At 43.0% G+C, this 26,775-nt stretch overlaps 1 protein-coding gene across 6 annotated transcripts; it reads right to left on the bottom strand.

Annotated features, from left to right (window-relative positions):
- Positions 1-73: 73 nt before the first annotated feature.
- Positions 74-26,775, bottom strand: Nbr1 (NBR1 autophagy cargo receptor). 6 transcript variants are annotated; one of them, XM_028780438.1, is made up of 24 exons: positions 26,651-26,774; positions 23,643-23,709; positions 23,231-23,346; positions 20,392-20,454; positions 19,549-19,567; positions 17,765-17,787; positions 15,911-16,108; positions 14,906-14,983; positions 14,285-14,499; positions 13,486-13,653; positions 12,750-12,959; positions 11,978-12,137; positions 11,608-11,898; positions 10,199-10,342; positions 9,680-9,755; positions 9,083-9,193; positions 8,682-8,846; positions 8,476-8,550; positions 6,878-6,994; positions 6,577-6,769; positions 5,755-5,846; positions 5,043-5,100; positions 4,267-4,372; positions 74-1,480 (listed from the first exon to the last, which is right to left on the bottom strand). In XM_028780438.1, the coding sequence occupies exons 3-24, from the start codon at positions 23,330-23,332 to the stop codon at positions 1,307-1,309; spliced, it is 2,838 nt and encodes a 945-aa protein (XP_028636271.1). In that variant the 5' UTR covers positions 23,333-23,346; positions 23,643-23,709; positions 26,651-26,774; the 3' UTR covers positions 74-1,306. The 6 variants fall into 6 exon arrangements, with proteins under 6 accessions (XP_028636271.1, XP_028636268.1, XP_028636266.1 ...); XM_028780435.1 differs by adding an exon at positions 25,631-25,694 and having other exon boundaries at positions 6,577-6,994; positions 26,651-26,725; XM_028780433.1 differs by having other exon boundaries at positions 6,577-6,994.

Genomic DNA, 26,775 nt, shown 5'->3' with positions numbered 1-26,775 from the left:
ACCCAATTACCCACATGCGGCTCTGCCTCTACTCCAAACCCCATGAAAACATTTTAAACAATAAACAGCCTGGTTGGCTTGCAGTTTGAATTGTGGTTTATTTAGAAGCATTCAAGAGTTAGACTGTAAATAAACATATTATGAGTAATTAAAATCGCCATTTATTATAAATACCAACTAAGTTAAATAATACTATTTGAACTACCTTTCCTCTTTGAGCTGGAGTCCAGATACCTCCTCTCAAACTCTAACCATGAATAAAATCTTTAGTGTTGTGTTACCTCTTCTTTCACCATCTGTACCCAACGCTCCCTTTTATGAATTAAATGAGACCTAGAACTCTGAAAGGAAGCTTCTTCCCATTTATTCTAATGGTAAACTAACCTTTCTGTGGGTTAGCCCCCAACACCACTTCCTGTTCTCGGCTCTCTAGGGCTGGACACCTCAGAAGGGGATTACACACATTTGAGAAGTCGCCAGCATTTGTGCCCCGCCCCCCACACCTGAACCTTACTGAGATGAATATTTGCACATACCTGTTCTCCTTACAATCTGCTGTGACAGTCAGAAAAAGTGTGACTGTTAACGTTCTCTTTCTGTAACATGTCGGTTTTCCCCCTTTATAGGATTAGCAAAATATTTCACACTATCCAGGATTTTTCCTTAAATAAAACTTATACAAAATTACTTTGACAGACACTGCCCAGTAGGTGCTATGGGTTAACCAACATGCCTTCCGTCCATCCTTCCAGGTTCCTGCCAGGTCTTCTGAAAGCAAAGTGTTACTTATTTACTAAGTCTTATAGGGAATGACTTTCTTGATCTGCTGTCCTTACATAGCTATGAAGCTTGGGATTGGTTATAGAAATTAAGAGAATAATTCTTGAAAACATTCAAGGTTAATCTTTAAAAAACAGAAAAACCAAACTAACATTTAACAGCCCATTAAAAACATCCACATGAACCAAAGGAAAACAGTCAACTTCAATACAAGCAGAAGGAAAAGCAGTCTACAGGAAGTCCAAGTTACACGCTTCCACGTACTACAGTGGCGAGAGTTCTGTCCAGATCAGTGGGAAACTGTCTTCCTATCATTCATCCCATTTCTAAAGTGAAAATTTAAGTTCTGGCCTTTGATTTGCTCCAAAAAATACTGTAACAGGTACAGGTACTGTTTTGACAATTCAGAGACACTCAACATAGATTCATCAGATTAAAAAGCAAGCAAGGGCTTCCACCCACACCTCAATGACGGCATGGAGACCACCTCTGAGCGGCAGGCAGTTATTTAATGCAAGGTCAGTCCTCAATAGCGGTGGCTGTACCAGTCGTTGTTGTTTACTTGAAGAAGCTCTGTCACAACCTGCAGGATGTTGTAATTGTGTTTTCTCAGCAGCCTTAGATTCAGCTGCCTGTCGCAGAATCCCATTTCAAAGAGATGGGCCATCAGGGCTGCAGTCTGATCTTCAGAAGCGATGGGCTATGCAAAGACAAGGAGACATTTTTCTGTATAATTTGCTTCTTTGCAAATCTGTATTAGACTGTCATCCTAGTCTTTCTCCTTATTCAAAGTGTTAGATAATTAGATGCAAAGGCACAACTTTCCTGTCTCCCTAGCAAGTCAATGGGGTTGAGAGTTCTGACTATCCATCTGCATAACTGAAGGAGAGGGTAACAGCAGGAGAATGCTTCAGGACTTTCTGAAAGCAGCATGCTCAGACACAAGTGCTCATACCTGTGATCCCAGCTTGGAGGAAGATCATAGGTTTGGGAGGAGTCTGGGCTACAGAATGAACCCTTGTATCCAAAGCCCCAGACAACCAAAATCACCCATTCTTCAGCCAAGTAAAAACTGAAGAGCAAGATGACAAGAAGCCTTGAAGACTTTGTTAACATAAAGTTGTGGTAACGGAGCATATATGAGCAGGAGAGACTTCATGAAGATGGCATGGGACATAGAATTTCACCAGATATGCAAGTGCGATGGATACCTCACTATGTAGATTAAGATGTTCTTGAACTTAGAGATGTGGCCTTAGCCTCACATATGCTAGACATGTGCTTTGCCACTGAGCTATAACCCCTAGTCCTCCTTGCTTATTTTAAAACAGCCTAATACCCATCACCCTTGACAAGCTTAATGTTTGTACTTTGCATTCCCTCTCCCGCCTCTCCCCTTCTTATTTCTGGGACAGGGTTCTTCTATGTATCAGCTCTGGCTGTCTTAGAACTTGCTTTGTAGACCAGGCTAGCTTCAAACTCACAGAGATCCACCTGCTTCTGCCTCCTGAGTGCTGAGATTAAAAGCTGGTACCACCATGCCTGGCATTTTTTTCTCTTTACCATTACTACCTCAGAAATCTTTCATCTGTACTGATAACATGTTTCACTGCTAGGCTTGCCAACATCAAGTGTCTCTTATAAACACCATCTTCTGCCTTATGTAGACATGTAGCTAGCAAGGCATACTTGAACTGTCAAATTCCTCACCACATAGAAACTTAGAAAGCTGGGTCACAGCTCTCTGCAGCATTTAGCACTGTCTACTGATCCCTTATAATCCTTCCAAGTCCCAGTAGTGGCTGTTTCCAGTAAGTTCTGTTTTAGTAGAATCCTGTTGGCTTGATCCTTAAAAGGCTGCTTCTGCCTCCTCCATTTTTCCTGGATAATCTCATCCAATCACACAGCTCCTGCTAGAACCTGTATGCAAATGACTCTCAAACTTCAGACTCAGCTCAAACCTTTCTCCTCTGTAACAGAGGTGTATACATCCAACTGGGTGGCTTTACTTTTAACCTGGATAAGTTGTAAACTCAACACTAAGCAAAATTGACAAGATTTGCTCCTGTCCAAGTAACTCTTTTTTACTTGGGGTATATTTTTTTTTTTTTAAAGATTTATTTATTTATTATATATGAATGCATTGTAGCTGTCTTCAGACACACCAGAAGAGGGCATCAGATCTCATTACAGATGGTTGTGAGCCACCATGTGGTTGCTGGGATTTGAACTCAGGACCTCTGGAAGTGCAGTCAGTGCTCTTAACCACTGAGCCATCTCTCCAGCCCCCACTTGGGGTATATTTATCATGTATTTTATTTTATGTTTGTGTGTGGGGTGCTCATGTGGATGTCAGAGGACAACGCATGAGTCAGTCCTCTCCTTCCAGGGATTGAAACTCCTGCTGTCAAGGAGCAAGCACTTTAGTCACTGAGATCTTACTGGTCCTGCTTTCTTCTTGTAATGCATGATACTATTGAGTACCTAAGCTAAAGCTTGAGATTTATCTTTGAGTTCTTTGTAATCACCTAATCACTGGTAAGTCCCAATACTCCTATCTGTTTCATGTTAATGGAGGTGTAGAGCCACATGCCTTTAGTTCCAGCTCTCAGAAGCAGGTGAATTTGTGAGTTCAAGGCTAGCCTGGTCTACAGTGATAGCCAGAGATATGTAGAGACTCTGTTTCAAAAGCAAGCAAACAAACCCAAAACAACACAACACCCCCCCCCTTCCTATGCCTTACAATAAAACCCCAGCACTTAAGAGTTGCCTTTTCTCTTCTCTTCAGATCAAATTCCTCATCCACTCACTTTCAACTCTTACTACCTAGCTACTCTATCTTTCATAGAAGACAAGACCTTGCAACTGAACCTAGGGTGCTAAGCAAGAGTTCTACTGTTACCAAACTATATTTGTACCCTTTATATGATTTTATATTCTCAAATTTTATTTTAAGAAAAGGTTTTACTATGAATCCCAGGCTGACCTTGAACTTGCAATCTGCATCCTGAGTAGCTGGGAGTATAGGCGAGAGCTCCCATATCCAGCATTAGAATATTTTCCGGGGTACATGTGCTTTGTGCTTTAGGTCTCAGTTCAGATACTGACTTCCAGGAAGCCTTGGTCCCAGGAGGTGGAGATGCACTAGTACACTGTCCTGTCCTATACTGGAAATGTGTATGCTTGGCCAGTTTCCTACAGTTGTTTGATGGGAATGTGTGCCTTATGTATCCTGTAGTGCCAGCACTACATTGTTGTCGAACAGCAGCTCTGTACATGTAGTAAGTCTTCAACAAATCTTAGTTCTTTCCCTTTTCTCCCCTGAGTAACTTGATTAAAACAATAGGAAATGGCAGGGCTATGTGTTCATTAAAGAGAACGTCTACACAGTCCGTGCCATGTCAATTGCCAATCCAGACAGAAGACACTGCCATTTGCACTGGTGACTTAGGGGCTGAAGTTAAGGAAAAGAGACCACACACTGACCTGTGCAGTGACTGGTGGCCCAGAAAACAGGGCCTTGTACGCAGAGGCAGCAACAGACAGAGCCCCCTTCACCAATCCTCCAGCAATGCTGCTCCCATTGTGGTGCCTACAGAGGAAAACCAAATTATCTCCCCAAATAAAATCAGGACCCTGCAAGATAATGTGGTGCTAATCTCCAAAGAAAAAAGAGTTATCCTTAAGAGAAAAAAAAAATCAGATGTAAAAAAAAGAGAATGAACTGTTTTCAAAGCTACAGATCTTAGTTTGCTGCAGGGCTCTGGCTCGGCTGGCAGAAGACCTGAGTAGTGTAGGAAACGCACGCCCTGGTTACCGCACCAGCTTCCCCTCCCAGCTGAAAATGAATGTGGTCATGGGCACACTGCATAGCAGTGTCTGCACATCTCAGAGAAAACCTGGCAAAGGTAATGTGATTTTTCTAGATTCTGATCTGAGATGACAGAGAGCAGAGAGGCAGCTGAATCTAAGAAAAAACAGCTAGACACAGCCGGGGCTTGACCTGCCTGTCTTCTTGGGCATTACAGTGGAGAGGATTTTAGGGTAACCCCTAAACAGTGAAACTCTTAAGCATAAGCTTTAGCTCTGTCCAGTGGTGCTCATAAGCTATAGAAGAACAAGGAGGAAAGACAGTGCTCCATCTTGTGCTTGGAAAGTGCTCATTTAAGGTGCTCGGCACGTGCTCCGAGAGGCTCATTTAAGCAGAAGCAATGCTGGGATGCCTTCCTGCTTCTCAAGAAGAGACTTCGCAAGGTCGTTACCTTGAGTGGTCACAGCTCCTCTGTCTGGTGTTTGCGAGTCCTGTTGAGCCTCTGGGCTCTAAAAGCAAAAGAGCCATTGGTTAGCTGCAGCATCCACAAGCTATTATTGAGGCAGGCAGCAGGTTAGTAGGGGGTCTGAAGTCTTTTCCTTCTTTCTTTTCCTCTTTTAAGTTTTAGAAAGTTCTGTGGCTGATTTAAGTCTCTGAGGAAGACAAATTGTCTAGAAATGCTATACCAGGGAACATTATTGAGTAGAAAAATAATTCTCTAATCCTGTAACCCTCATGTGTTAGTTCTTACAGTTTTAGGTTGGGTATTTTTAGAAGAGGAAGAGACTGTGGGTGGGGAACCTCCTTCTTCCCTCACAGTGCTACAGTCCTGAGACCTCTAATAAGAGGACAGACGTGCAGGCATCACAAACTAGCTAAGCTGCTGCATTACTCTGCTGAGGAAAAGCAAAACTGGAGCTGGAGCCTAGGCTAGCCTGCTTCCAAAGCTGCGTTCTTTCCAGCATAGTGCAATGCCTACCTCTGCAAGGTCTCCAGATATACTTAAGAGCAGAAACCCAGAGCATGAGGGAGGAATACAGAAAGAGGGAAGAGGAAAAGTCTCTGAACAAGGCCACGGATCTCAAAACTGGAGAGCCTGTTGATACCTGGTTTCCACTGGAAAGAAGCAAAGGGAGGGAGGTGAAGATCAACCTTGGCATTACCTCCTCTGATGTGATCAGGGACTGGAGGAACTTCTTGGATGGTAACTGGTGAATCCACTCCTGGTGACTCATACTGTCCACAAGGGGCGCTCCTTTAGAAAGAAAGAATACTGGAGGTAAGCTGAAGGGCGGCCACAGTCGAACAGTAAACACCAGGTTCTCAGCAGGCTTCACCTTTCTGATCCTGTCACGTGTGAATTTGGCAGCGTGGTCAGAAGGGCTGCATTCCACTCTCCGATTTCCTCCTTAGCCACAATCCAGCTGGAGAAACTGGCTTCATTCAGGTCACCTCCCCCTTCCTGAGCATTTTGTATTATATTTAGGGCTCCCACATTTTCTATACTAGATCCAGTAGAGACTTATACTTTCTCTCTGGGCTTCTGGTATACATCCATTAAGTTATTTAATTTCCTAACTGTTCTCTACCTGTGTTAGCACATGGAAGATGAAAGCTTTTCTGTTGAACTCAGGCCCTCATGCTTGGCAGGCAAATGCTCTACCATGGAACTAACTGACAAATCCTCATCTACATTTTTGTTACACTCACTCAACTTAAGAATCAAAACATAAAGGGAAGATCCAGAGATATTTGTATTTGAATATTTTTCTCTTAGTTATAAAAAAATCAGTAAACAGACTATGCTCAGGGAAGTAAGGTTAACTAAAATAAACATTTGTTTAAATCTTAAGTTTATAAATGCTGAGAAATCTGAATAGGATTTTTATTCATCTAAGTTTAGATTATAGAAAAAGAAAGGTCTGGAGATAAAGCTGGTCACTCTAGCACTGGAGAACAGGGGGGGCTGAGGTGCTAAGCGGTACCTGGACAATGCTGCTGGAAGTCCTGCCACCTCGGGGACTAGAGGCACCGTGTCCAGAGGCTGTGAGGTCGTGAGGATGTCACTGATGCCCTGCTCCTGTGGTTGGCTCTCCCTCTCTGGGAGTCTCTCTCTGGCCTCAGTTGGTTCTTGCCCAGACTCGATCCCAGGTTCACCTTCAGCCCCTTGCTCCAGGCCTGGCTGGGAGAGTGCAGAGCTGTACATGGAGTCCCCCAGGGGGCGGCTGGTATCAAAACACTCAGGCAGGATGATGATATAATCTTCAGAGGAAGCAGAAGACTGACTTTGAACTTCTTCATCTTGGACTTCCTCCTCTTCCTCAACGACTTCTTCCTCAGCAATGTGGACAATCTCCTCCCTCTCTTCTCCACATGGTCCTTCTTCAGGCAAGGCAAATTTCACTAAGGAATAAAAGTAACCACTGTGAGGGAAGAGGCTTGGCAGCAAACCTCAGTGCTGTTCTCCCTCGGTAAATAAAGCCTGTGGATCACGAGGTAGCACAAAGAGCACAGTGGAAAGAACCAGAGGAACGGGCTGTTTCTGGAGCCACGACTGTATTGTTTCATGATGGTGCAAAACAAATAGATGGGAAGTCAACAGACACAAGTGTGTGGGCTGGAACGGCCAGGCTTCCAGTGAGCACCATGAAGCCGACCATCCTTTTTTCTCTTTGTTGTGGAAGTTAAAAGACTGAGATAAAGCTTCATCAGAACCGGTGAGCTAGCTATCGTGGCCTGGAAAAGGGCTCACGTGGTGAGCAGCACTTATGTTGTCTGCTTGTGCTCCTCTACCTTAGGAAAGTGATGCAGTCAGATGAGAACACTGGCGAATCTCAGGGGTGGATAGGCCTCAAGATCCTATCAGAGCAGTAACGATGAACAACTGGTTTATCCTTCCACATCTTTCTGCTATTTGTATGTACAAAAAGTATTCCTGTGTGTGTTCACTTTAAGTGAAAACAGGAAAATCATATTTAAAGGTATATGCAGGTCAAATTTTATTTTGTATGGGTGATATATGCTGATTATACATGTATGTATGCATGTAGGCCAGACGAGGACATCAAGTATCTTCTTCATGGCTCTCTCTGAACTCAAAGCTGGCCATTTTGGCTAAGTTGGCTGACAGTGAGCTCTGGGGATCTGCCTGTCTCAGTTCCCTGATGCTGGGGTTACAGGCAGATAGGGCTGTGTTTGGCTTTTAGGTGGGTACTGAGGATTGAAACTCAGGTCTCCTTGTTACAGAATAAGGACTCTTACCTACTGAGCCATCTTCCTAAGCCCTCAAATTTGGTAATATTATGATGCACCGGAAACTGATTTTTTTGGGTAGTTTTTGAGACATATGGAACTGGCTCTACCAATTTGATACTACAGTCTGTTCTGAAGGTCTTGTGTATACTAATGCACAAGTGTGCAGGTACAGAAATGAGACTGTATGAAGACCAGGGCGGGGGTCAGCACTGGGCGTAGGTTCCCTAGGAGCCATTCTTTCATCTGTTTGAAATGGTGTTTCACTACATAGCTGGCCTCAAACTTAAAAGAGAGATGTGCCTACACCTGTACCCCAAATTCTGGGACTAAAAGCATTTGTGAGATGTCAGTCCATCTTTTGAGACAGGGTCTACCACAAGCCCCGAGGCTGTGCGTGAGTGCTGGAAATGGAGCTGAGCCCTGAGCTGGTGAGACAAGTTCTCTATCAACAGCCACTCTCAGAACAGGAAGGCATTTTATGGCAGAATGGTAGGGTCTTTATGGTAGAACTCTGGGAAACAGTTTGGCATTCTTGTGTTGCCTTGCACTTTTCAGATTGCTGCCCTTGGGAGAAAGGAGACGACTCAGCAGCCAATGGAAGCTTCTGCTGAGGCTCCCTGTCAACTTACAGGAAGAATCCTTTCTGCAGAATCCAGGCAGCACAAGTGGCTGCTGTTCCTCGGTGGAATACAGCTGTATTTCCCCTGGGAGAGTGCAGAAACGAGTTAGGGTGGCTTCTTTGTTCTCAGTGCTCTAGTAAGAATGCCAGCACAGTCAAAAGCCAACCAAGATCAACCTCCCTTCCCTCTCAGCAAGGAAATATAGAGACACTCACTCTGTGGGGACCTCTGCCTGCAAGGAGGGTTATGGTCTGGGGCAGCATCCAAGGTAAGGGATCGGATTACAGTCTCACACACAAATTGAGTCCCACTCAGGTCTTCCTCTGTTTCTTCGACTGAAGCAGGGGTCTCAGCCTTCCTCTTTGCTGATACAGTGGAATCTGAAAGACACACAAAGCCTTCTGTACTTAGTGTCTGAAGAGCCAAGAGCTTCCACCAGTCAGTGCATCCTATGCCTGGGTGAGGGAAGAGGCGCTCCTGCTGTCATGAGACATAGAGAGCGAGGGATGCTACGGGACATCCATTTGCTGAGGTAGAGGTAATGAGGAATGGATGTGTGAGGACAGGTGTGGATGGAAAGGGGAGGCACATGCTTTACAGATATTTAACCCCTTACCAGGAGGTGCTTTAAATCCCGCCCCTTCACTCTCTTCCTGTATCTGCCCCAAGCCTGGCTTCTCTATTAAAGGATTGTCATGTGGCAGAGGAGACATGCAGGGAGTCATATCTGGAGAATGAAGACAGGAAAACCATCAACCGAGAGAAAGCATGACATCATAAACAGTCAAGTGTCCAGAAGCAGCAGTTTGTAGGTTTCTTGCTTCCTACAGGGTTAAAATAAACCCAAATATGCTCTACCACCTGTCACGTCATAAAGAACTTCTCTAGATCACCAGGAATGCAACCAGCTCTGGCTGATCAAAGCTGGGTCACAAGTAAATGGCCTAGAAGGTCAAAGCCAAGATACAAAACTATGAGTAAAGGAACAAAGGGAGAAATGAAGAAGGGGTCCCTTATAATATGGCAGCCCTGAACACACTTATACTGTGGTACTGACAGACAACAGGGAAAGGAGGAGATGAACCATGGGTACAAAGGAGATGAACCATGGGTACAACTTCACTGTCACAGCATGGGAGGAAGCCTCGCCCTCTAGCGCCATGCAGACTGTAATGCCAACACCTTAACAAGATCTGCGAAGTGATGGTCTTACCCACAGGGGTGTTGTGTGGCACTCTCTCCAATTCTTGGACAATGTTTATATCCAGCAGCTCAAAGGACAGCAGGTCCTAGAAAAAGAGATGGCCAAATAAAGGTGTCTGCAGCACAAGTGGGAGCCATGTTCTTTCACGACTGGACCTTCAGGTCTCCTGCACATTGCCTGGATTCAATTCTGTTCAAATTCATGTCCTTCCTCAACTAAGTGACTAGAAGAGTTAAACGGGAACTTGGTGAACTCTAAGTGGCAGGGGGAGAAGGAACAGTGGGCAGGCAAGTGAAGTGGGCTAAGATTACGTGACCACTGGAGGGAAGCTGTGGGGAAGCACAAGCCCGAGCTTCCAACTCAGGAGGAAACAGTTTAGAAACTTGCTCCATCTCATCCTCATTACATACTGGATCCAGCCTGCCCATCTCTAACTCCCCAGAACCTATGCTGCCTTCTCAGTAACAAGGCGAAAGCTCGTTCCTCAGTACTCACTCTCTTTCTGCCCTTGTCCCTTAAACTGTTTACCTGGGCAGTCAGAAGGTCCACAGATGGAATGTAGAGCTCACTGGCAGCATGTGGTGTCTTCTGTGGGGCGCTGGCTCCTGTCCCTTCTGCCTGCTTTGTCACCTCACCCAATGGAATCTCTTCTTCAGCTAGAAGAAAAGCTTCCTATAGGGACAAAAATCGGGATGTATTTTAGGACCTCAACGGAGCTCAAGCACCAGGATGACAAGGTCACCCCTAAAATAAACACAGCAGAACCTCTACATTAACATTTTTTATTTTATTTACGACTTCTAGAGTTCACATACTGTTCCTTCACCTACTGTCTTCTACAATTTTATTAAGTACAGTTAGAGTTCACATACTGTCCTTCACCTACCATCCTCTACAGCTTCATAAAGTACAGTTGGCCCAAACCAGGAAATGACACTGATCGGCTCTAACTTCAGACAGTAGAATCTGTTCCACTAACAAAAAAGCAACAACAGGCTGCAGCAGCAACAGGCAGACGAGGATGCCGCTAGAGCTCAGGGATACTCTAGGAGGATCCTAGAGTTAAGGAGTTGCCTGGCAGGCCAGGCTGCCCTTCTTTTTCTGGTGCAGCAAGCACCATCACAGACAAAAGCCCTCTGGACTGCCTCCACCTGCACCCCAAGGACATGAAACACCTTGAGGACTAGGCCAAACACCAGCATAAAAATGTATTGTAGGAAGGAGAATTCCCAGAATCCCAGGTTAAAAGCCTGACCCCCTAGAACCTGCAGTGGTGGTACATGTCTTTAATCCCCGCACAGGCAGGCAGGGGCAGGTGGATCTCTAAATTTGAGGCCTGGTCAACAGATTGAGTTCTAGAACAGCCAGAGCTACACAGAGAAACCTTGTCCAAAAAACCAAGAAGGAAGGAAGGAAGAAAAGGAAAAAGAAAAGAAAAGGCAAGGCTTAGCTTCCCTAGAAGCATTACTAGACAATGAATGTTTCCAAGGTGTAACCTTACATGAGATCCTTAAGTCTGGTCCCTTCTTCTTTTTCTTGTCATCTTGGCCTAAGTGGCATTTTTTTTTGCTATGCTGTATGTTCTGTCAATACAGTCTAATGCCCCAACTAGTGGCCTGAAAGCACTGGGTCTGCCTAATTACAGACAGGAACCTTTGTAACTTCGACCCTCTCTCTTTATAAGTTAACTATACACTATCCTGTCACAGTGATGGGAATTCAGAAACAGTAAACTGTCAGGAAATCTGCAAGAATAGCAAGCTACCAGTGAGTTCTTTTACATTCAGGTCCCTCTCTCAGTCTCTAGCAAGAACTAGCCTTGAACCTGCAATATTCTTGCTTCAGCCTCCCAAGTGCAAGAACTATAGGCATGTGTCACAAGCCTGCTGTTGGTAATGACTGGGAAATAATCTGGGCTAACAGCTCTAAGTGCTCACCTCTTGCTCACAGGTGAAATCATCAGCTTTGCTTGAGCTATTTCCGTCCCTTTCAACATTATCAGGGCCCTCAGAGGAAGGAAAAGGATCTACTATGATACTGCACCAGACTCGAGGCCCAAACTGCTGGCCTTTGTGAGAGAGGCGCCAATGCGAAGTGTATGTCCCCTCCAAGGTTGGAGCAATGAACTCCACAGATACGATCCCAACATGGCCAGCCTTCAAGCAGGGAACCAAAACATCCTTCTTCTCTGTAGAAGCCAGAGTCAAGTTTCCCCACATGAACTTGAGCTGAAAAGAACAGGACACTTGTCAGCTGTGCCCTCTGCTACTACTCATCCCTTTCTTCACACTCGGTGGGGAAACGTACCTTTGTGTCTGTGTTCCACTTCACATTCCCTGTGTTTTTCATCCTCCAGTGCTTGATAAACTTGGTTCCTGGCTGAAGATGAGTCCCATCAGGCAAATTCTCATCCACAAATGCTGCACTGAGTGTTGGCATAACTGGGGCACAGGGCTGCAAAGGAAGCCTGCACAGAGATGCAGATGCTTAGCTACTTGGTACTGGTGTGCCGGCCTTGGAATATGCCACACTGTGGCTCCAGGGAAGGGGGTACTGATAAGGCTGTGAGAAGACTCAGCTGAGAAAGGTGCATGCCATGCAAGCTCAGAGACCTGAGATCAATCCCCAGAATACATAAAGATCAAAGAAGAGAACTGATTTCACCGGCATGCGTGTCAAGTCAAGGCACACATGCTCCCCCCAACCCCTGATCAAATTCCAGGCCATAAAACAAAGATATGCTGCCTAAAGGGTAATTATAAGTGTTCATAAATATAGGGTTAATTACAAGTGTTCATAAATACATCTGGAGACTTGCTTCTTGGTTCCAATCCTGCCAGACTGCCTCCAGAAAAGAGAAGTCTGAATTATTCGTTCTAAGCCTTATTAGTTTTTTGCTTTTTGAATGAGGCATCAAAATTGAGTGTCAAAAATAACTCCTGAACCATCTTAGAAGACAATGGGAAGCTAAAAACAGGTGAGTGCTCAGAGACATAACAGGTAAAACAAAGGGTGGCTAAAATTCCTGTTTCAGAGAGCTGGATGGGAAGCCACACCCCTGCCCTGGCCCTGGACTCACATCAGGGTGTTAGACTGCAGCAAGCTTTCAGGTCGGCCCAAAGGGGACTTGGGACTCTGAAGTCCATGGATTGAATTCCACAGATGAATCTTCCTGTGGAGTTTAAGCTGCTTTTTAAGCTCCTTGACCTCTGCCTTCCGCTGTTTCTTCTCAGCCCGCAACCGTTGCTTTTCTGCTTTCACAAAGTTCTTATCCACCTGTTTTTGGAGCCTGTGGGATAGTGAATGAATGCCTTGAAACATAGAAAGCCCTCAAGGCTGTTTGGTGTTGGGTGCACACTAGTTTCTTAATTTCGTTCATAGCCATCATTTCTATTTGATGAGTCTCAGACAACTGTTCCATTACTACACACCGACTGAGGAGGAGCAGAGAGAAGGAGACTACTAATCATTCTGTGACACTTGTGAGTGCTGGGATGAAAGGCATCTGGCCAGATTTTAAAAAAAGATTTATTTATTTTTAATTCATGTGTATGTTAGCTTGAATATGTATATGCACCACATGTGTGCCTGATGCCCACAAAGGCCAGAAACATGTGTCAGGTCTCCTGGAACTGGAGTTATAGACTGTTGTGAGCTGCCAAAGTGGATGTTGGGAAGTGAACCTCAGCAAAAGCAGCCAGAGCTCTTACCATGAGATATCTCTTCAGCCCACTCAGATATTTTCAACATCAGTACTTTGTGTCAGCAGAGTCAAAAAGCCAAATAGATGAGCAGCCACAAGTGTATGGCTTTACCTGACTTGTTCCAAAGCAGCAGGCAGACGAGGAGTGGAATACTTTGAGTAGAAAAATGGCTCAGAGGTAATCACAACAGGTCTCCGCAACTTTAGCAAAGCATGATTAGTGTCATGAGCGTACGGTCCAGCTTCACAACCTTCACAAATGTTGTAGGATGGGCACAGGCTGTGTGAGAAGACCAACACAGTAAAAACTTAACAGCAGAAAGTCCTTGAAGTAGAGAGGAATGAACCAGATTAAGCTTTACGTTCCATTACCAGCTGGATGGTGACTTTCAGTTGCCACTTGGCTATGCCAAGGCTGAAGTTCCTCATTAGTAAAATGAGAAAAGTAACTCCTACTCATACCTATTTCCATGAAATAGTTTATGGAAAGTAAGATACAAGAACATTTTGGCCGGGCGGTGGTGGCACACGCCTTTGATCCTAGCACTTGGGAGGCAGAGGCAGGCAGATTTCTGAGTTCGAGGCCAACCTGGTCTACAGAGTGAGTTCCAGGACAGTCAGGGCTACACAGAGAAACCCTGTCTCAAAAAAAAAAAGAAAAGAACATTTTGAACAAGGGAGTGTGGGGAATCTATCCTTAGTGACCTACTTTTGACTGAGGGAACTTAATTTTGCCTCATTCTGAAGAGCACTCTCAATAGTTCCCAGTAAGCCCACAAAGCATGCAAATGAGTAGCTTGTGCTTCTAAATCAAAGCCACATTACCTACTGCTGGAGAAAGAAGATGTACAGCTTCCCTTAAACTTCCCAGAATGCTAGTCAGTCGCTGCCTCTGCTCAGGGACTGCTTACCTACACTGGTAGCGCACACCGACGATCCTCTTTTGGCAGTGGCTACAAGCAATATGCCAGCTGAACTGGTTCTCTGGCAAAAACAGGGTTCCCTCCGAAATAGGCATTGAGACTTCTGAGGGTGAGGAACCCAAGGGTGGCTTCTGGAGGATAAGCTTCTCCTGCAACCTCTGTTCAAGCTTCTCCACCGTTTCCTTAACCACTTGTTCTCTGAACTACAATGCAGAACAGAAGGTAGGGGAACTCAGTTCCAGCACCAGGAAAAGTGGGAAGAAATAGCTTTGGTTCTGTCTCTGGTGTAACTCAAGAACATGGCTAATGGCTACTGGAGGAATGCATAGAAATATAATAGGTCTCTTCCTCTCATGGAAGTGGATTCTTTCTTGGGACAATGCTGTTACTGTGTCCTCAAGCACGGACATCTGTCCCCTCACATACTTAGAACTAGATCATCTCTTTTTATGATGCTTCAGGGAAAGGTTAGAACTTCCTTCATTCCATCTACTCTATGTTAGAAGTCATAGCTGCCACTCCCATGCACCAGAGGCTGGAGCCATCTGGGTTCAGCTTTCTACCTGTGCCAACAGTGCTGCTAACACCCAGGTCAGAGAGGACACTCACCATCTCCAGGTAGCTTGTAAACCAATCTGGGGGCTTATTTTGAGGCTGGTCTGTGTCACAAGGAGCAGGAGAACATGGCTGGGAGAAAATACAAGAGAAGTTACTTTTTCTAAATTTTTCTAAAATGTATTACTTCTTTAATCAAATGTCAAAATCATGTGACATGCAAGTGTTTTTTTTTTTTTTTTGTGAAAGAACACAAAAGAAAAATCAAAATGTGTATTCTAGTTTCTTCCCTTTCTCTAGAAGTAAATCAAGGTTGCTAGTTCCAAAAATTCAGATCCAGATGGTCACTGTAACACCCAAATCTTTGTGTACATGAGTGAGCAGTGGGTGCACGTGGAGGCTGGGAGACCTTGGGTGTTATCCCTCAGGCACTTTTTTTTTTTTAAATCTTTTTGAGGCAGACTCACTCACTGGCCCGGAAATAGGCAACTAGGCTAGGCTGGCTGTCCTGTATGTCCCAAGAATCCTCCTGTCTCTTCTTCTTCAGTCCTGAGACTGATTACACATATATGACACATGGCTTTTATGTGAGTCTGGGCACATATGTAGCAATCGGAAGACAGCACTGGATGTTGAGTCTTGCCTTCCACCTTGTATGCAACAAAGCCTTTTTCTATTGTTCACAACTGCACACGCCAAGGTAGCTGGTGAGTCAGTTTTCAGAGATCCTCCTGTCTCTGCTTTCCATTTTGCCATAGGAGCACTGGGATTACACACACATCAGGGTTACAACATGACATGCCTGTGAATTTTTTTTTTGGGGGGGGGATTTGAACTAATGTACTGATGCTTACACACCACCTCTTTACCCAGTAACTCATCTCTCCAGCTTTACGGTTTTTTTAAACATGGGTTCTGGGGATCAAACTCAGGGTCTTGTGCTTTCAAGGCTATTTCCCCAGCCTCTTTGCCCAAATCTTTGATGACTATTCAAATGTGATATAAGAGACAATGAGAAGTAAGGTTAGAGTTGGACAGATAGGCCGATACTCTTCATACCTCTGCTGCAGGCTCCTCTGTGGTCTTCATATCTGAGCCCAAGACTCTCACCAGTGAAGAATAATGTGCAAGTGGCTTCTTCCCTGTCCTGGCAGCTGCTTGTTTTTTTACTACATTTTGAGGGAATGTTTCATTTACCACATGGTACCTTTCATGGACTTGCATCTGTAGTTGATTTCCTTGCTTAATGTTAGCCATCTAAAAGTATGTTACAAGAGCATGTTACAAAATAAAAATACATTGTGGTTCTCCTTTTCCAAATGAAATGTCAAAGCACTGAAATACACAAGTACAGTAAACTGTGCTATGATTGTTGTTTACATTTCTAAGTGAACAGGCTGAACACCCTTAATTAAACTTAAACCTTTGAGGTGCTGACATGATGCCACAAGTGGAAAATTAGCACCTGGCATTTTATGATCAGTAGTAATCAAAATAGTGTGTACTAAGAATACTATAGAAAATTACCTTTAGGCTATATAAAGTATATATGAGACAAATAAATTTCAAATTTAGCCTTGGGACTCATTCTTAAGATATCTCATTATAAAGGTACAAATATCCCAAAATCAAATTTAAAAAATTGAAGCATATCTGGTTCTAAGCATTTTAGATAAAGATAGTCAACTCTACATTAATATCTAGCCTGATGATTGTCAAGAATATTAACTACAAATGGCTTTATTAAAATTTGAAGAAATTGTTAGGTGAGATTTTGCCATCTACTCGGTTCTTCTTTAATTATTTTGTCTGTTTTTACTTGGGGTCTACCTGGGTTACCCTGGCTGGCATCCAGCTCAAGAGCCTCCTGCTTCACCCTCTGAGGTGTGTATAACCTGTGAACTGCCTGTTCTGTAAGGTATTAACTCTAGTCTCAACTTTCTAAAAAATAAAATTAATTCCATGGATACTTAAAGCTATTCCCTATGGCTAAGCATTTACTTTCTCCTACCTTAGTATTTTACAAAGCAAGCTTAAGTAGTTGTATCTTTGTGAAGAACACCTTCCTAATAGAGTATTATGGAAACCCCAAGAAGCTATCTGGTTTTCATGACGGTATATAAACGTTTACGAAAAATTAGGGACTGAATAGCTAAGCGTCTACCCCCCCATCCCATAACTATTTTTCCTTTACCTATACAATAGTCTTAAGATTCCTATTAGGATGGGGATATTGAACACTTGTCTAGCACACATGAGGGGCTGAGTTAGCGCAGCATTGCAAAAAAGGAAAAAAAATCACCTAAAATTTCCTGTACACAATATATTTTATTTGAAACTGGGTTTTGTTCTGTTGCCGAGGTTATCCCTAAACTAGACTTAAACAATCCTCTTGCCATCTCTCTCTTGAGACACAATCTTGCTATACAGCCTAATTTGTCTTTGAACTCAATGATCCAGGCACTTGGGCCTCTAGAGTGCTGGAATTACAGAAGTGTACCATCATGCCCAGGGCTGCTGCTGCTTCTTTCTTTTTCTTTATTTATGTATGAGTACACTATCTGCATGTACACCAGCATGCCAGAAGAGGGCATCAGATCCCATTACAGATGGCTATAAGTCATCATGTGGTTATGTGGTTGCTGGGAAAATGAACTCAGAACCTGGAAGAACAGCTAGTACCTTAACCCCCAAGGCCTCTTTTTAAGATGATGGCATTAAGACCTGCAATGAGATGACACAACACCTTGAGCTGTAGTAAGAACTGCTTGCTGCTGAGTCACCTGCTCTATTTACCACAGACTCCCTAACTAATGGGTGTCATTCTACTTATTCTTAGTACTTTCCAGCGGAGTTTCGGTTTCAATAAGTTATTTTTCAAATTACTTGAAAATAATATGAAGTAAACATTACCTTAAGTGCTTCTTCATATTCTCCTAAAGGGACAAAACAAAACAGTGATTTTTTTTTAACTAGTTTTACAAATTACACTGAATATCATCTACCCTACAGTTTTTTTTTTGCTTTTTGGGGGGTGGAAGAATCTAGCTATGTAGCTCAGGGTGACATCAAACTTACAATCCTTTGTGTGTTGGGACTACAGAAGGGTCATACCATACTTGGCTAATCCTATAGTTCCAGTGTACAGCATAAAGACTATAGTTAATAATGATGTATTAAAAATCTTTCTTTAGATTGCAGCTACTTTCACCCTGAAGTGGCAGAGGCAGGGTGTGCAGGGTGGCAACTATGAGATGACACATATTTTAATTTTTTTACTGAAGTAACCTTTTAAAGCCACCTGTATATATTTTGTATCAATGTTGTGATACAATGTTGTGACTCCTTAAAATATATATAATTTATTTTAAAAACCCTACTCAAATTCTTAGACTCTTCATATATGGACTCCCTTCTTGTTATTATACAGTGTTCTTCCTTCTGGTCATAAAAAGATTTCATTCCTGGCCTCTTCTCCTATAGCTATGACAACCACAGCACAGTAATACAGTGGTAGCCAGGACTCTGGCAATGGAGTTGTTACTCCACTGAGGTGTCAGGAGACCCTTGCCTGAGATTCCACTCCTCTCCCTAGCTGCAAGAGGTCTTGAGAGATGATAATCTATTTAAAGAAGTGGAAGACGGCTAAAAGTAGCTCTCCATGATACAGTAAGACTGCAGACCATGATGGAGTGGGACACTGTGGCGATCTAAGTGTTTGTTTCCTCCCACACTCTTTCTTGCACATAACTCTGCTCTGCAAGAAAGCCTAATGAACTCACTGCTTCCACCAAGTTGGACTTTGATCTGTTGTGCCCACCTGGTGTGGCATCTCCTCTGGAAAAGTCATTGCAATGCCATCCAGTGCCAAGAGAAGCGACAACCAAGCACCTTCCTTTCAAGTCCCCTGTGCTGCTCTAGCTGTCTAAGTACAAAATATCAACCCGAATCCTCTATCTACGCTTTGTGAAGTCTAAGATTCAGTGAAGTCCCTGGACTGTGTTAAGACTATCATTTTACCTGGTTCACATAAGGTAGGGACTACAACCAATTGTCTGATAAACACGGCACTTGCCTGTGCATTGATATTCACATATAAGCCAGGTCAAAAACAAAAACAACACCAGCAGAATGAGTTGTATGTGACAAACTAGCTGTGTATCATTTTCAGAAGATCAGCATCTTAAATATCATGTTGGATAAGACCTGTCCTTATGATCTATACAAATGTACTACCTTCTATTAAAAACATTGGTATACAATAAAAGTCCCCTAGGAGGGTGGAGGCATAATCCTGAAACCCAGTATTCAGGAGGTGGAGGCAGAATTGTATGTTGTACAAGGTCAACCTAGGCTACACACTGAGTTAGAAGTAAGCCAGAGATACCCTGAGACCCTGCCTCTGTAGGACAAAAGAATCTCCTACAAAACTAATGCCACAGATAACTGGGTACAACATTGGTTTACAGTATACCAAAGTCTATTCTAAAATGTATGCTAGAGCAAAGCAGGATTTAAATGGAAACATCTCAATGGGCAGATTAATTTGTCTGGAAACAGTTTCACTATGTAGTCCAGATTGCCTTTAAATCAGGCATCCTCCTGCTTCAGCCTCCTTAGTACTGGACTTAAAGATAGATACTCCTATGTCAGGCAAATTTTAAGTAAAGCTAATAAGATTTTTCTCAGGAACTTACCTTGACTATTGATGGATATCTATGAAGAGAAAAAAAAAGCAACAATGAATTCTAAGTCTTATCACCTGAGCATTTTGTTAACTAGGACCAGTCTCATAGCAAACTCCCAGGTCAGGTGGTCACCATTCCTACTACTGCTTAACAAATGTGCTGTTTTATCTTAGGGGCATTAGCATGTAGCAGAGTGTAGGTCGAGGAGCACGGGGTCTGGGGACCCTACTTCAGTGCTTTTGTGCCTTCGGGCAAGATCCCTAACCTCTCAGAGCTTCTGTTTCCTTATGGCAACGATAATGACGTACCCGACATACAGCATTGGTAGTCTAGTGCAGTGCATTGCAGCCACTTCATAAAGTGTCCCTGCTTAGCCCCACTATCATCATAAACTAAATGATAGCCTTGATGTCATTTTAGCTTCTTTCTCTAATATTCTTCATGTTGCTTTACCATTACTCAACTCCAGCTCAGATGCCAATAGTTTTTGTTATTGTTGCTGTTTTGAGACAGAGTTCCTCTGTGAGCCCTGGCTGTCCTAGAACTCGCTCTGTAGACCAGGCTGTCCTCAGAGGTCCACCTGCCTCTGCCTCCCTGCCCATAGTCTTCATGAAGTATGCAACTATCAAATACATTTAAACTATTAGGCAAATGAGATAAAACTATTATGAACTTTTTTCTTTTGTTCTCCCTATGGCTCTTTGAGACAATCTTTTGTTCTCAAGTCCAGGTTGGCTTAAACTTCCCAAGTAAGCCATTAAAATCAGCTTTATTCTGAACTTTTAAGCTCTGTATCACTCTGGAAAGATCCCTGTTCTAAATAGCTAATAATGGAGTTCACAGATACTTTACCTCCTCATTTTCCTCATCCAGGTATTTTATTTGGATAGTATTCAGATCAAACGAAACTTTTACCTGCAAATAAAACAATTCAGTGTATCTCACTATATACAATTAAACATTTTAACTTTCTTTTATTGAATATGAACTTCCCCAACATGACATGCATTAGCAGTAATGGTGGAACTTGTAGACCTTTCTGAGACCACAGCTCTTGCAGCCTGAGATAGCAGCCAATGAATCTCCAACTTACATATTGAGACAAAAACCTCTTGAATCCAGAGCTCATCAATTTGGCTACTCAGCCAATTTGCTTCCAGGATGCCCTAGATGGGCTTCCTAAGCAATTGATTACAGACAGGCCATAACACACACCTTACATTTGTATGGATGTTCACATCTGTATGGCAAGGGCTTAACCCCAGGAGCCCTCTCCCTGGCCCCGTATGCTCATTCTTGTTGTGATGCTGAGGACTCAGTGCAGAGCTCTGGAAACGCTAGCTGAGCTCTTCACTAAGGGAACACAACACCTTAATACAGTTTTAAAAAACAACTACAAACAGACTAAGAGAAAACATCTGCAAGTGGTAATAGATAAAGGGGTAATACTTGGAACACACATACACACACACACACAAAATCATGAAAACTGACAGTAGGAGGAATACTCCAGTGGTCCAGGGCAGTTGTGCACATCCTCAGGCTTTTATTCCCAGCATGCAGAAGGCAGAGACAGGTGGATGTCTGTGTTTGAGTCCAGTCAGAGAAACTTATAAAACAACAAAAATATAACAGAGTAATACAAGTAAAAATGTGCACAAGATTTACAGAAGAGGAAATAGGAATGCCTAATAAATATATAAAGACATATTCAACTTTACCTCTAGCCAAGCAGTGTAAAAAAAGACACAAGTGACACATTATTAAGATGGTAAACATTTTTTTTTGGGTGGGGGGTGGAGGGGGGGAGACATGGTTGTTTCTCTGTAGCTCTGGTTGTCCTGGAATTCACTTTGTAGATCAGGCTGGCCTTGGACTCACAAAGACCTACCCGCCTCTGCCTCCCAAATAGCATGTAGAAGGCCCAACATTTGACCTCCAGCACCACAAAATAAAAAAACAAAAACCCTTCAAGGCATTAAGTCATGTTTCTGGGCATTGTTACAATTACTCTGTGGAACACTTGGCAGCTATCTATTAAAATGCTTTTGATTGTATGCATTTGAGTGTTTTGCCTTCATGCATGCCTGTGTATCACGTGAATGCCTGCTGCCTGCAAAGGAAAGAGGAGGATGGCTGATATTCTGGAACTGCAGCTATAGATAGCTGTGAGCTGCCATCTGGGTCCTCTGGAAGAGCTGCCAGTGTTTTTAACCACTGAACTGTCTCTCCAGCTCCCATCTATCAAAATTTAAAATCAAGCTAACACTTGTTGTATTCAAGCCTACTAACCTGAGTTGAATCCTCAAACTCACCTAAAGGTTGAAGGAATCATCACACACACACACGCACATGCACACACATACACACAGCACAGAGCACACCAATTTTTTAAAGTTCAAAACCCACATCACCTTTGGATAGAATTTACTCTATAGAACTACATGTAAGTTACTCATACTGAGGTGTAGGTCCTGTCTCTTTTATAATGGGAAAAGAAAGAAAATCTTGGTGGGGAAATCAGTGAGTAATGGTTACATCTGTAGTGTTCAGCAATACTAAAGACACTGTGGACTCACAGATTTAAAAGACTCAGCTTTGCTGTGTCTACTGATGAGGAACTACAGCTACAATATACTGTTGGGCAAAAAAGCAAGACACAGAACACTGTTTCTGTATGATGCTACCAGACAACTGCACGGACATGGAAACGTGGGTACGTTCCTCAGGCTGTTTTCTTTAGTTAAACGAGATGTGAACGGCACATGCAGGATAGGAGCTTCTGGACAGACATTATCTCCTTACATGTTAAGACTATTTCATGTCTTATAATGGGCATGTAATACACTTTCATAATTTAAAACTTTCCAATAAAAGAAAACGGCAAGCTGCCAACTCACCCAACTGCTAGAGAAAGAAAGATACCTGGTGCTCAGATCATTTAACAAGACTCCACTGCTACCTCAATAGCCACTGCCTAAGGCAGTATGGACAGAAATCGCTGGAAGGCAGGGAACTAGACTGTAACACACTGAAAGGCCCCTCTCTAAAATTTCCTTCCTTTTGAAGCTACCCACGTAGATAACCAGGTAAAGACATATTTGCAACCAAAAATGGTTACATTAAACACAGATGCACAAGTAGTAAAACATTGACCATGGCAAACCCACGAAACCAGAAGAGTACAAAGGGCAAACCACGATGAAAGAAACTCTTACCAAAGCAAGGACCCAATGAGCTGCTGCATGAGCACCCATGGGAGTTTTTGTTTTTTGCCAGTTCTGAGACAGCCAACCTTTGACCCAGCAATAAAGCAACTGGCAGGTCTTGCAAAACACAAATCACATCCTCTTCAGGAAACAAACAGTGGTAGTATGTCTGCTCTCCAGCCAGACAACAACCCTACGGCCTGGCTGCAGGGGAGGACAGCCTAATTTATCCCTCACAATGTTTCTAAACCCTAAACTAACTCCCCAAACTGCCCCAGAGGTACGTAACCTTAGAGAGGTTTAAAGGAACCTTAGCTGATTCTTCCCTTTGCTCTGGTACATATCCTCTACAAATACCAAATCCCTGTAAAAACAATTTTCTAAAAGGTCCAGAACTGGATGAAACAAACTGCTCAAAACAGCTACATTTTGAAAAATCTCTGTGTTTAAACCAGTAAGAAACAGAACAAAGTGATACTTACCATAGCTTCAACATCAGCCCAGGTTGTATTTTCTGGATCCGAAACCAGAAAGCTTTGAGTTTCATTTTTAAAAGTCACATTTAGAGTAACCTGTGGTTCCATGCTGTCGGCTGGAGCTGAGAGGATGGGTAGATGAAAGGAAGAGGAAGGGATTAAAAACCCACACAGAGACATCTGCTCTAATACATACGTTAGACTCCGGAGATCATAGAGAATAAAAGAAACAATGTCCCCATGATGACATTACTACCTAGTAGTGTGTTTTCTATCAAATCTCACTGTTACATAGAATCTTTTCTCAGAAATAAAGACATTAATGCTCAAATTATTGCCATAAAGACTTGCACTTATATTACAGTTACACTTATATAGAACTTCCATGTTAGAGAGAAAAGCCAAGTTGGGCACACACCTGTTGTCCCAGTTACTCAGGAAGTTGAAGCAGGATGGTAATGGGAGTCCAAGAGTTCTAGGTCAGCCTAGGAAACAATGAGACCCTGTCTTTAGGATTAAAGAGGTGGGGTGCGGGGAGGGAGATGAACATATGTTGAAAGAGTTTACATTTTGACCATATCTACAAAAACTCCTTTAATATGTTTTAGGTCTCTAAGATTTTCACCGCCCTTTTCACTGCTTGGATGGTTGAGCATCTGTAGCATAAGCCAGCAAGATGGATTAACGCAGACAAGGTCTCTGCCTTGGGGAGCACAAGTAGAAGACAGTTACAATTTTAGGCAACGAGTTCAAGCATAGCCTGGGCTACAGAATGAACACTTGTCTCCAGAAAATAAGCAAGCAAACAAACTGACACCAAAATAAAACAACAACAAAATCTACCAAAACCTCTCACAATTACTTATGGGAAAATTTAAAGGTATATAAAAGTAAAGAAAGTAACATAATGAGTCCTTTTGGACCTATCTGCTAGCTTCCACAATATCCAATTGGGAGCTAATTCTGTTATCCAGTATTCTTTTCAGGTGTGTGTGTGTGTGTGTGTGTGTGTGTGTGTGTGTGTGACTGCAAATGGAATACAGATGTCTAGATGCTAGGGAATCATTCTACCACTGAGCTACAACACTGCCCCATGACAATGTCTCTCTTGACAAAATAGTCATCTTTTCATTCGTAAATATTTATGAGAAAAAAAATAAAACCCACCATTATCATGCCTAAGATGCTGGCAATTCCGTAATCAACTACCTACTATTAAAGTCTGTTTGATTGTAATGAATGACTTTGCTTACTGATGAGCTGCGACTTCAGGGGGAAAGACAGTTTAAGTGGTTTAAAGCTACAAGTAAACTCACTGCCTTCTCCCCCCAACCCCCCATCACCTCTTAAAATATTTAGCACATTTTTCAATCTACATCTAGAAAGGGCCAGATTCTGCTCCACATACAAGAGGCAAACAAGATTAAGTCCTAGACTTTTCCAGTGTCACAGAAAGGAAGGCCAGGGGATGGAAGACTTGAGTTCCAGATACACTTCCATCACAAGACTAGTTGTGGAACTGTGAGCAAGACTGTTTATCTCTGAGCTTCAATTGTTTAATCTGTAAAAACAATACTATTTTGCTGACCGTAACAGTGTTATCAAAAGAATCTAATAAAATTATGGCCTAGGAGATTGGGAGTAAGGTGGACCTCGTCAGTCCAAGCATGTGCAAAACTGTAGGGTCAATTTCGAATACCACAAAGTGTGTGAATTCTTTGAACTAATGTCCAAAGATGAAAACTATTATTAACAGAAACAATTCTTTAATTCCTTAAGATAGTTTTTATTTACTAATTTTTGAAGGAGACCTAGTCTCACTCTGCAGCCCATGCTGGCCTGGAAATTGCTATAGATTTGCCTGCTTCTGCCTTCAGAGTGCTGTACTATGGATACAACTGTCATTTTAAGAACCGGTAGGGCTGGAGAGATGGCTCAGCATTTAAAAGCCCTGCCTCCTCCCCCAGAGGATCCAGTTCAATTCCCAGCACCCATGTAGCAGCTTACAACTGTCTGTAAATCCAATTTCAGGGGAATCTAACACCATCCAATAGACACACAAACAGGCAAAACCACCAATGCTCTAAAAATAAATAACAAAAACAAAAGTACCTTATATTCTTGACCCTATTTTATATATTCAGTTAATCATTTTTTTCCCATTACTTGTCTTTATCTAGAGTTAACTTCGCTGCCAAACCAATGCTAATCTCTAGCACCAACCCTGTTGACATCCAGCACTCATTTACCTTAAATGCAATTCTTCCTTAGGAGCTTTAAAATTTAGGCAGAAGCTCATCAACTCCCCAGCACGTTGGAATTTCTTTGTGTTTTTTTTTGTTTGTTTTTTGTTTTTTAAATCAGAAAAACAAAGTGCCAAATGTAAGAGTTCTGAAACACACTCACACTTTGCAACTTCAAGAAATATTCTTCCACTCTTCTGTCTGGAAGGAAACTAATCTTTCCCGTTCTGAAATTACACAAGTGGGAATTAGTTTCCATACTTTGTGGAGTTCAACCAGCTGCTCCGCCAATGGGAGAAAACAGGAAGTAGGGAGATCTAGTTCAGTTGGCCAACATACAGGGTTTCATAAAGGGCTTACAAGTTAAAATTCTTTCACCCAGAGCATTAATCTTGAACTTGTAAAAATATCAAAAGTACAGTTTTGTACTTTTTTTGTACAGTTTAGAAACCACATCTATACCTGAAGGTTTATCTCCAGCAGTCAGGTAGCTGGGCCTAAGCCTGCACTCTCCTAAGTGGCATTGTAAACTCATGCCTTATTGACTCACATTCATGTGGCCAAAGTCAGCTTTTCCTCATGTGATTTTTTTTCAACCCCGACAAATAATTTTAACAAAGCCAACCTGGGAATCTGAACTGCATTTTTTCTACCAGAAGCTGGCACAAGCAACCTAAGCTTTAAAATGTGTGATCTGAAAGGTGGGTGTTTGACATAACGGAAAAACGATGCCTTTCTAACTCGGAAGGTCGTAGGTCAAGATATCTTCCTTCAATAGAGCCTCAAAAATAGGAAAGGGTTAGAATGAGGAAGATATGTGTCCTTTCTTTTCGCAGACTTAATCCTAGTCTTCCAGTAATGGTTTCCCGGAACTCCATGTCCCTAGTGGTGTCCCTAGTGAGTGTCACCACCATCGAAGCCCCTCTTATTGTTCTGCGGGAATCTAGACCTTCTCTTAGCAGACACCGGCCTTTCTAAGCCATGAACTCTCTCCCTCAGGCAGTATCCATCCCCCACTATGGATGACAACCCAAGCGACTCCCTTATCTGGTCACTGAAAACACTGGCTGCCCCTGAACACGGAAAAAGTCACTCCTCTCTGCAAGATTTTTCCCTTGAACGTCCCCGAGCACTCTAAGAACGGCGTGTCCCTACTTCTATGTAATAGAAGTGGCTTCCTTACCAGCTTTCCGCCCACGGGGGGCGCTTGCCAGTGGCCAGTGCAAAGACCGTTCGCGGCCAGCTCGACTGCTATCCCTGCGGGGTGAATCTAACATGGCGGACAGAGACCGGGCCTAGTCCCATGTT

The sequence above is a fragment of the Grammomys surdaster genome, unplaced genomic scaffold, assembly GCF_004785775.1.
Source record: "Grammomys surdaster isolate TR1022 unplaced genomic scaffold, NIH_TR_1.0 371, whole genome shotgun sequence".
Lineage (NCBI taxonomy): Eukaryota > Metazoa > Chordata > Mammalia > Rodentia > Muridae > Grammomys > Grammomys surdaster.
Note: the sequence above shows the minus strand (reverse complement) of the source record. Positions and strands in the feature narration are given on the sequence as shown.